General features: G+C 40.4%; 1 protein-coding gene across 1 annotated transcript; it reads right to left on the bottom strand.

Annotated features, from left to right (window-relative positions):
* Positions 1–2,660: 2,660 nt before the first annotated feature.
* Positions 2,661–5,672, bottom strand: mmp13b (matrix metallopeptidase 13b). The gene is made up of 11 exons (XM_030744004.1): positions 5,570–5,672; positions 5,292–5,402; positions 4,910–5,037; positions 4,666–4,814; positions 4,444–4,569; positions 4,186–4,341; positions 3,950–4,070; positions 3,639–3,772; positions 3,395–3,554; positions 3,190–3,293; positions 2,661–3,105 (listed from the first exon to the last, which is right to left on the bottom strand). The coding sequence occupies exons 1-11, from the start codon at positions 5,669–5,671 to the stop codon at positions 3,005–3,007; spliced, it is 1,392 nt and encodes a 463-aa protein (XP_030599864.1). The 5' UTR covers position 5,672; the 3' UTR covers positions 2,661–3,004.
* Between the last annotated feature and the right edge of the window lie 4,904 nt (positions 5,673–10,576).

Below are 10,576 nucleotides of genomic sequence, written 5' to 3'. Positions count from 1 at the left end.
AGCATGATTAAACGCAGGCTGAACACAGGCCGCTGTGTCCTGAGAAAGCTGCTCCTACTTCACCCATGATGTAGTGTACACATGTGTATGAGTTGCAATGAGAAAATGAACATTGTCATTAGCCTCATGTAGTGAATGTGCACTTCATTTTATTAATTTTTTTAAATCAGGTGAGTGTAGAAGGAGTCTTGCATCACCTCCCTCATTATGTGGGTCTGTGGAGGGAGTTTCCCACAGGAAAATGGAAACATCCTGAGACTGCTGCCTTGCTTGTCTCTCTCCTCCATCTGGTTTCCATCAGAAGCTGCTGGGCTGTAAAGGTTTTTCCCCAGAGGACACCACCTCCTTTTTTTCTCCCACTGGCACTGTTTAGGTTGATCTCTTTCAAATGTCTCTGTCCATTGCCTTCAGGCTTTTATTAAAACCACATTTTTGTAATACTAGGACAAACTGAAGTAAAAATCCAAACTAAAACATTATTTTAAGTATGAGGCTACTTCAAATCAAAGATGGATGAGGAAATTTTGGCCAATTGGAGGCTTTGGGAGTTCATTCAAGTCCACAAGTACTGATGGCCAAACCACACCCACCTTGCCTTGAGTTTTGGCTGCAAGATGAATCAGAGGGGCCACAGGATTAAATCTCCTGCTCTTCAGCCAGCAGCGTTTTCCAACCTGACCACTGGAAAGACATTAAAATTCAGAGCTATGATCTCCTCATTTGAGTCCAGTTCAATCCTCACTTCTGCATTTTGGATGAGTTGGTTTATGTTAATGATTTTCGACAGCAGCAGGATCAGGAGAGGTGCCAAACAGTGAGATAAAAAGGAGACTTACACGACCTCTAAATCCTGTGCCGGCTGAAAGGAACTTCATTTTTTTATGCTTCTCAGTTGCACTGCTCCATATAAGTCAACACCCAAAGTTGCTCAGATTTGGTATGAGTAAGAGTGTGTCAGTAAACATACGGGGACAAGAGGCTCTCCTGTTCAGTTTCCCCCCAAGGAGTGAAAATATATCCAAGAATGCGTGTGAGTGTAAGTGCTTTCAGCCCGTCTCTGAACGTGATCTTTAACATAACGCTGGTGGAAAAGGGAGGTTTTTAAACCACTTTAAGTGCAGACCTGGTGTCAGCTCTGACAGTGGTTACCGAGCCTCCCTCAGCCTGCCTGTTTGCCTAATGAGCACCCTTGTTTAAATGTTTTCTTTGCCGTGTTTCTCTCCTCTTTATTAAATATTTAACCAAAAATTATTTTTCTATTTAAAACACAGTAAAGGTAAGTATCAGATGTAAGTGGGTGGGATCATTTTGAACACATAGCGATGACCTGATAACATTGGTTTGATCAGGCCTGTCTTGGGAACATCTGTGTTTCTGTGATCTGGAGCTTAGGCTCTCTTGATGAACATCGGCAATGAACACATAGGATTTGTTAACCGGTGACGCAGAGCACACCATTGCAATACTTTGGAAATGAGCAAATGAGGTGAATGCTTCACTGCACTGTAATTACATCCACATGATTGAGCCTGCGGATTATTCTGCTTGGCTGGATCTACACTGTTTCCTAAACTACAGTTAGATATACTTCAGTGACCTTTCAGAAGTTGGATCCACACAGTGGGTACAAATTCTGAAGTTTCACAGCACAATCCGACACTTTTTATTCAGGTAGCTGGCAATAACAGGCTGGAGGAGGAAGCTGCTGCGTGTAACACACCAGTTTGTTTGATTTACAGCAGCCGATGTTTAGACTGAACATTGTTTGTACTAAAAGAAACCAGAAACCAAATCAGAGTATAATTTTTTTTTTTATTCTACACTGAGGAATGGATTAGGGCACTTTGTGGTTTCGAGACTGAAATCTAAGCAGCAAGTATTGGCATGATTTAGCATATTAATTCTGCATTGCAGTCATTTAATCTGTCCCAAAATTACCCTTGGGATTCTGATCAAATCAACCTTTTTTTTTCTCTCTCTCTCTTTTTTTAAGAGGACCTCAAACCTTTAATAGGAGTGCCCTCTAGTTGAAACTGTAAGTAACTACATGTAAAATTAGTTTCAAAGCTCATGTACAACAGTCAGTGCCAGACAGGCTGCTAAATATTGTTTTCAAGGCATATATAATAAAGTGAAGATGCATGCAGTAAAGGAGCTGCTGAATATTGATGTAATCATTAATGAAGTATTTTTTTAATAATTGCAATTCTGAACCCTGCTTTTCTGAACAGCATTGTCTCTAATATATACAAGCCAGTAACGCTCTGCAAGCTTGACTCATTGCTTGAAGGATCCAGAAAACATTACAGATGCTTGGAAGAGGATTATGAATAAACCTATTAACAGGTTCTTCTGTCTGACTGCATTTTATTGCGCATGGTCGATTTGTTATGTGTAACCATGCAACCTGTGATTGTAACAGATGTCCAGCTGCTTAAGCTTTTGGGCCCACTGATCACACCACATTAACAAAATCTATCAGTAGGAGGAGAGTTTTGAATCAATATGCAAACAAAGTTACCCCCCCCATCCTGTATGCCAAAATAATGATAATAATAATCATAAATAATAATACCAAAACATGACTCATTTCTTAACATCATTAATCCAACTTTATTTTCTCATTGTAATTCAACAAACTTAGAAAAAAAAAATCAACGGAAACACAAAGACTGTTTAGTCAATACTGAGTTCGCAGAGCAGTGAAGAAGCTTAACGAGAACATCCTGATGTCCGACATGAACGTTAAGACAAATATACTCTTGTAAAATAAATATAAGTTAAAAACTCCTATAGAATTTTCCAGCATTCTGTGTCCAGCACTATAGTTAAAATACAAATTTTCCCTCTAAAGCACCCATTTCCCTGCTCATATATTGGGCTGTGTCTTCCTCTGTCTCATTTTGATATGCATTTACATGCAGAGTTTGCATTGTGTGTCTCAAATCATTATAAATCACTTTATATCATTTTAAGCCGCGGCTGCGGCCTGAAGTCTGTCTCATCAGCAGTTGAGGATGGAGTTGGCTCTTAGGATGCGAATAACCTTCTTTGACCTGTAACTGTACTCGTACTGCAGGTGGTCATGGAAGAAATACAATTGTCCTGTAAAACAAAGATAACTGTTAGTACAACAGAACATCTTATCCTGGGATGCTTTTCTATACTGAAAGTGAGACTTCACATTACCATAGTGATAAACAGCAGCGTCGACCTCATCCTCCATTCCGGGAAAGTCGTCCTCAATGGATCGTGGATAACCACTGTCCATGGTTCCTGCTGCTTCATCATAGCTGTGGGTGATACATAACCATTTGTCATCCAATACTGTTGAGTCTGCTCCCCAACAATGCTGCACTGTGACCACTGGTAGCGTTACTGTGTCTCCACATACCTCCAGTATTCTTCATCGGTGAAAAGCAGAGTTTTCCCGGTGTCCTTGATGTTCACGGCTGCATCGATTTTCCTAACACTCTTGGGAAGACCAAGCTTGTGAATGTATTTAGGGTAACCGTCCACAAGGTTGTATCCATTCAAAGCCCACATTTTGATTCCTGGTGAAGCACAGAATAAGTTTAAGGTGTAAATGCACTGTCCTGTCTACTTAAGATATGACCAGAAAGTATTAAAAAACTCACCACTAAATATGATGACCAAATCCTTCTCTGGGTTCTCGTAAGAGGCATCGACTTTATTGGGGAGGGACGGCCATGTGGACTTAATCAGTGTCAGTTGAGGCGCCACCATCTGAGGATGAATACGCCAGTAGTAACTGCAAGAAAAGCGTGAAAATACAGCAATGATGAACATACACGGTGCATTTACAGAGCTTTTATTTTGGCAGAAAAAATGAACTCTTGTTCACGGATTGTGTCTAGTGGTTATAGATTAGATAGCAAGGTTAGATCTGTCCAGAGTGATGAAGAACCTCATCGGGCTCCTGCAGTACCTGTCTTTGAAGATGATGGTTTCTCCTCTGAGCTCTGTGGCAGCATCAAAACTCAACGTCGGGTCGCACCTTTTTGGGGCATCAGGCCTTGGCTTCACTTTCTTTGGGTTTGGGTTTGGACCTGTGATTGATTGACATCTGACATTAATGTTCTGTTCACATGATAAACAAGTCCTCAGTTATCTTGAAGCTACGTTTACAACCAAACTTTAAATCAGATTGGGGTCTCCTCCTACCATAGAGATCTTGAATTCCTTCAATGTCATCTTCAGACAGCAGGTAGCCTGTAGCATAAGTGTAGATGGGGTACATCAGGGCACCTGGGTCTGAGGAATGGGACATCCCCAGGGCGTGACCCAACTCATGAGCTGCCACTACAAACAGGTTGTAAGCTGAAAGAAAAAGATGTTGAATCCAAAATATTGTTGTTTAATAGTAGCAATGATTAGAATAACATTTAGTTATTGCTGAAGTTTCTTGTGCGTAATTCTTACCTGATGAATCTTTGGTCCAGTGCTCATCCTCATCAAAGTGAGTGTCCCCTCCAATGCCTTGGCCTGGAGGGTAGGCATGAGCCAGCAGACCATCAGGGCCATCAAAGGGGTTGTAGTCTCCGTGCTCTTCAGAATAAAGGGTAGACAATGAGACAATGAAATGCACCACTGCAACTCCTAAACTCTTACAATAAATCATAGTTCAGTCCAAGCTTTTTGTACCTCTTGATCCAAAGCTGATCATGATGTCAGCATTGCCTTTGTAAAGCTTCTTAAAAATCAGAGGAGTAACGGCAGACCAAAGGTTGAGAGCGCGGCGGATGGCTTTGTCTACATCTGGCTTCTTCAGGTCTGGAGTGTAATTCAGTATCCTGAAACAACAGGCATATAGAAAGCTGGTGAATAAAATTACTCTCATACAAAAATACCTTTGTCACCTATTAAACTGTATCAACCGAATGCATACCTGAATGTGACGTTGGTATTTGGCCATTTGAGGTTTCGAGGGAAGTGGTTGTACTCGCCGATGTCTGGAACACCACATCTGGCCTGCTTCATCACATCTAAAGTTTTGTCATCTATATTCCCAGTGACCTTTACAAGTAAAAGAGGTGGAAAATGTATATTTCTTATAAATGAATATAAAGAATATTTCATATAAATACATTTATCGCCAGAGTCCCCATTAGGACTTCTCTGCTTCTGCGCAGCTGAAAAGAAGCTGCATTCCCAGATGCTAGTCAGCTTTTCACTGGTAACCCTTTATCTAAATAATATTTTTTTCATTTCTTTGGAAATTGCTGGTGATGTTTTTGAGCAAACATATTCATAACTGTGAATGTAATCACCTCCAGTCTAAAGAATCTCTGCATTTGCTTGATCTTGTGTTGAAAGGAATCGGACGGCGTGCTTCTGCCTTGGAGGCCAGCCGGAGCGCCATAGAAGCGCTGCAGGTATTTCTGTTTGAAACAGAACAAACAAACAAAAATAAATCTTGTTTATGTAATTTTTCCTTGTCAAAGCTTCTTAAAAATCAGAGGAGCAACGTAGACCAAATATTCACATTGGTTGTGACAGGAAAAAAAGCCAGTTGAAAGTTAAATAAAGACCGAATAAGCGCTCTTACCTCAGCTAAAAGCCGGTTGCCAACGTCCTCGGACTCCAGAGGCCGAGCAGAGGACCGAGCGGCCAGCGCCAGCAGCAGCAGCGGGAACAGTACAGCTTTCATTCTTGTTGGCTCACAGTTTTTCACTGGGGTGAAGAGGCTCAGAGAGGTATTTATACTGTTTTGAGACCACTTTTTTTTTTTTTCATCTGGTCTAAGTGATTCATGTGAAAGCACCTACCCACTTCCTCTTCTGCCAGTTGAGAATGTGCTGGGAGTCATAAAAATTACAGGATCTGTGGTCTGAATCTCCTTTGAACTCTGCTTTGATAACACATTTCCTATTTCCTAAATGACCACAAGATATTAGGCAACAGATTCACATGGAAATGTTTGTAAGGTAAAATTGTGCAACCGTCTTGTATTTTCTTCCTCCTAATGTGGGAAATTTTAAAGGGATGCCTTTTAGGCAGAAAATACTGTCAGCTACTTTTTGATAAAGACGTCATATCACTTATTATTCTCTGTGCATCTTCTTCAGTTAGATGACAGGAAAGTGCCTGACTATAAACCACAGGGGATTTTGTGAATTCCGGCCTCATGATCGTCTGTGTCTTATTTTAGCTGCACGTATTTTAGGATACATGACTAACAAACGCATTCAGAGAGAAAGAAAAAAAATATGTGATGAAAACACAAAAATCCAATTTAAAATGTGATTTACATTTCATGTGACTGTATGTGACATAATGTGATTGTGGCATACAAATGTCCTGTATTTGAAATCAGCTCTTTCAGGTAGACAGTACTGTGCAAAAGTCTTGAGCCCCCCCCCACCCCCCCCCCCCCCCCCCCATTTCTTTATATTTTGCTTGGAAAGTGGGAAATGGGAACATGTGTAAACATACATGGAAATGTAGTATATAAGGCAAAAACAGAGTTTGTGCAATTCTAATGAGCTTTAAAGTCAATATTTGGTGTGACCACCTTTATTCTTCAACACAGCCTGAACTCTCTGAGGCAGCTTTCTTCTCACGTCTTTAAGTAGTCTTCAGGAACAGTTCTCCAGGCTTCTTGAAGGACTTTCAAAGCTCTTCTTTGGATGTTGGCTGCCTTTTGTTCTGTTCTCTGTCAAGATGATCCCACACTGCTCCATGACTGATATTGTTTCAGTGTGTGTATTTCTTTCCAGGTCTGCTTTTGCTGCATTGTCAGTGCGTTTGGGGATCACTGCCACGCTGAAAAATGAAGCCACTGCCAATCAGATGCTTTCCAGATGATGTTGAGTGGTGGATCAAATGCTGATGGTACTTTTCTGCCTTCATGATCACATCAATTTTGATAAGAACCCAAACCACAGACTGAAATGCAGCCCTAAACCATGACAGAGCCTGCAGCATGTTTTACGGATGGCAGTAGACACTCACTGTTGACCTCCTCTATGCACATCAACAATGATTTGAACCAAAAATTTCACATTTAGATTTATCACACATCAGACCTATTACCACTGATTTTCAGTGCAGTTCCTGTGTAATTTGGCACACCTCAGCCTTTTCTCCCTGTTTCCCTTCCTTAAAAATGGCTTCTTGCATGCCACCATTTTTGAGGAGGCTTCAGTGAACAGTAGATGGATCAGCTGAAGGTCCACATGCATCACTCGTGTCCTGTTTAGGTCTTTGCTGGATACCCTTTTCCCATTTTTTAAAGTACTTTCAGTTATTGTTCATCTCCTGTAGATAGTGATTTTAGGCCTCCCACTTCTCCTTTTGGCTTTCATTTGTCCAGTTTCCTAAAAAAAATTTTCAGGACACAGTGCATACCATGCCAAAATGGTAAAATTTGGCAAGTTTCAGCTTTTCACACTTTGGGAATCACCTTGTTGTTGCAAAAAAAAAAAAAAGAAGAAAAGAAGCTATTTTATGTCCCTCAAACTGTGCCTTCTTTGACATTTTTGCATAGATCCAACTAAAGAAATGGAAATTAATTCTGTGCTTTTGTGAGAAAGTGGTAGTGGTCAGGTACAAGAACTGGACAGAGAGAAAAAGTGAAAAAAAAAGCCAAGATCTGAAGAAAATCTCAAAAGTTCAGAAACCCTGGAGAACTATCGCTGAAGCCCACTTTAAATATGAAAAGAATGTCTGGCTCCTTGGAAAATAATATAAAGATATAAAGAAAATATAAAGAAATAAAAGCTAGCACAAGACTTTTGCACAGCACTGTAGCTGTCAGAATTACGCGGGACAAATTGACTAATCTGGCCCCAGAGACGCAGATTCTGAGGAACTGTGCCGAGGATTTGGTCACAGCTGAGGTTTAGTCATAACCTGCTCACAACAAAAATATGGCACATTAAATTCAGAATAATTTACTTAATAATTAAGTACAACATTGAGTTAAAATAATATACAAAAAACAAAAACAAGATGACTGAGTTATTGTTACTAAAGACTGCAATAACTCTTTGCTTTAACTATTACAAACCAATCATTCTTAAGTGTGTAATAATCAACTTTGGGTCAATTTGTTCCAGTTTGTTGGTAAAAACAACCACACAACTGCTCCAGATTTATGAGTTTAGTTCAATAATTTCATTAGCATTTTAGTTTCACCCTGAAACAACAGAATTTCTAGCAGCAGTCACCTGAAAGCAGTCACCTTTCATCAGCATACATTTATGCACACACGGACTGCATTTCAGATATAAAATCAATCCTATTTTTGTTCTAGAAACAAACAAATATTTTTAGATTAATCACTTTATTCACTGCTACTCATTCAACGGCATCCTTTAGGTCAGATGCAGCAAATTTGAAGGCCAGTACAGACATGCTGGCAGCCTACAGCTGCTCTACCCTACTGGTGTCTGTGAGCAGTAACAAAGCTCCTTGTGCAACAGTGGAATTCTTCAGGCAAGGAAAGATGACTCCAAGATCACTCAGACTCTAAACTGGGAAACAGCTGTACTATCCAAAATCAAATTATATAAATAATGACAGTCATACTTGGTAGCAACACACTTTTGGAAATTGGCTTGTAATAACAATATTTTGTAAGTTTCAGCAAGTTTTGCATTCAACCTGCTGCATTATTGGAGAAAACCAAATTTTACAGGATCATTTTCTTTAAGAAGTTCAGGTTTTAAAGGATCATTGTGGCAATAGTTTGTGCAACAGTATCTATATTCTGATTTTTTAAAGATTATTAATTATTAATATTAATTACTGATTATTAGCCCCCCCCCCAAAAAAAAATAAATAAAATAAAATAAAAAATAAAATAAAATAAAAAAATCACAAATTACAACATCTGGTTTAGAATTAAAAGTAAACCTAAAAAAAAAAAGGCTCATTAGTAATATCTTGTGTAACGGTAACAATGATAACAAACACTGTGGCCACACACCAACATCCATATTTGGAGTAGCATCATGGTTTTCAGATGGCGGTCGAATGCTCTTGACTCATTTTAGGGGAAGTTAGCAGTCAGGGGGATTTCTGGTGTATTTAAAAAAAAATAACACACACAAACACTCGCATAGACATGTAGACATCACTGACATAACTTTTTTAAAATTAAACGTTTTTCTTTCACATTAAATGACTGAGGAGTCCTGAAAAACCAGCCTGATCGAAGATTTAAATCTGTTTACCTCAACTACACAGAACATTAAATGATATAATGGTTTTCTTACCACAGGAAAAAAAAACCTAAAAAAACCCACCAAACCCTTTGACCTACATTGCAGTATGACAGGGGACTTGTTAACTGGACTGAAAAAACCCTTTAAAGCGCACTGTTGGCCTGCTGCTGTGTGAGCATTTTAGGTACTTTTTAGGTGCTGGAGTATACAAAATCTTAGAGTATCATATTATATTGTTCAGCCCCTTCTAGTCATCCTATACAGGTCACACACTGTTCAGAAATATACAGGGTTCTAGCCAGTGGTTGATCGCCCGGCGCTGCGCCATGATGAGGTCGTCTTGCAACAGGCTGAGATTTTCACTGGATCGCAATTGGACTTAGCAAGCGGGCGCGCACTCCGCACCCTCCTCCCCATCGCTGATACCAGACCGATTTGGTTTCTCTCACTAGATCGCTACACTATAGTATTATTTCACCGCAATTTGCAATCTACCTGCACGGGTGATCTCACCACAGTCCTGTTCACGTTTGGCCACAGAAAGCAAAACGGTGACCAGTGTTAATGCGAGAGCGAAGAAGTCAAAAATGTGAGCACAAATGACAATTTTGAGCTTCCTATTAAACATGAATCCCCAGGAGTTCAGTGTTGCCAACCTGGCGACTTTGTCACTAAATTTAGCAACTTTTCAGACCCCCCTACCCCCCGTGACTTTTTTTTCCAAAAAGTGACAAATTTAGCAACTATTTCCGGTGACTTCAGCTTGATTTATTTGATAGTTTTGCAGTGGAGAGACAGGAAAGCAGGAGGAGCAATGGGGGAAGACACACAGTAAACGGCAACTAGGCCTGGACTTGAACCTGCGCTGTCTGCACCGCCACGTGGCATACATGGTCATCCGCTCAACTGCTGAGTCACCCTGGCGCCCGACTTCAGTGCCTTTTGGATATAGCCCGGAAAGCTGAAATCCTTATTTAATATGGCTACGATTAATGGCCCGCTGGTAAATAGTGCTCCCACCACTTATACTACAGAACAAATCCCACTACGCACTGCAACAGCTGCTATGCAGGTCAAGACCTGTGCACTAACCCGTTTTCCAGCGTTGCCAATGACACATTGATCGGTGGTCAGTGGCAGGTCCACAACAACATTGATCAGCACTTTTTACACTGACATTTAAGCTAGCCTGACCCCCAAAAATGGTCAAATGAAAAGTGGACTTTGGTTGTGGGAGAAGATGCAGAGAGAGACCTGCACAGGTGAGCCGACAGTGCATCACACACCAGGAAATGCTGAGCAGCAAAGTCCTGAAGACAGAAAACGCCATAAGCACCGGAACACAGACAGTGAACTTTATAGGAGTTTTGGTCTTTTCTGCAGGA

The sequence above is a fragment of the Archocentrus centrarchus genome, chromosome 13 (genome assembly GCF_007364275.1).
Source record: "Archocentrus centrarchus isolate MPI-CPG fArcCen1 chromosome 13, fArcCen1, whole genome shotgun sequence".
Taxonomy (NCBI): domain Eukaryota; kingdom Metazoa; phylum Chordata; class Actinopteri; order Cichliformes; family Cichlidae; genus Archocentrus; species Archocentrus centrarchus.
The sequence above is the reverse complement of the archived record's forward strand: the minus strand, read 5'-3'. Positions and strand labels throughout refer to the sequence as shown.

Bases quoted from the DNA above. Each gene is read 5' to 3' on its own strand.
- mmp13b (XM_030744004.1), bottom strand. From the start codon at position 5,671: ATGAAAGCTGTACTGTTCCCGCTGCTGCTGCTGGCGCTGGCCGCTCGG. The intron at 5,038-5,291 runs GTGATTACATTC...TTACTTGTAAAG, and splicing joins AGAGATTCTTTAGACTGGAG to GTCACTGGGAATATAGATGA. The intron at 4,570-4,665 runs GTACAAAAAGCT...TTTATTCTGAAG, and splicing joins GATCAGCTTTGGATCAAGAG to AGCACGGAGACTACAACCCC.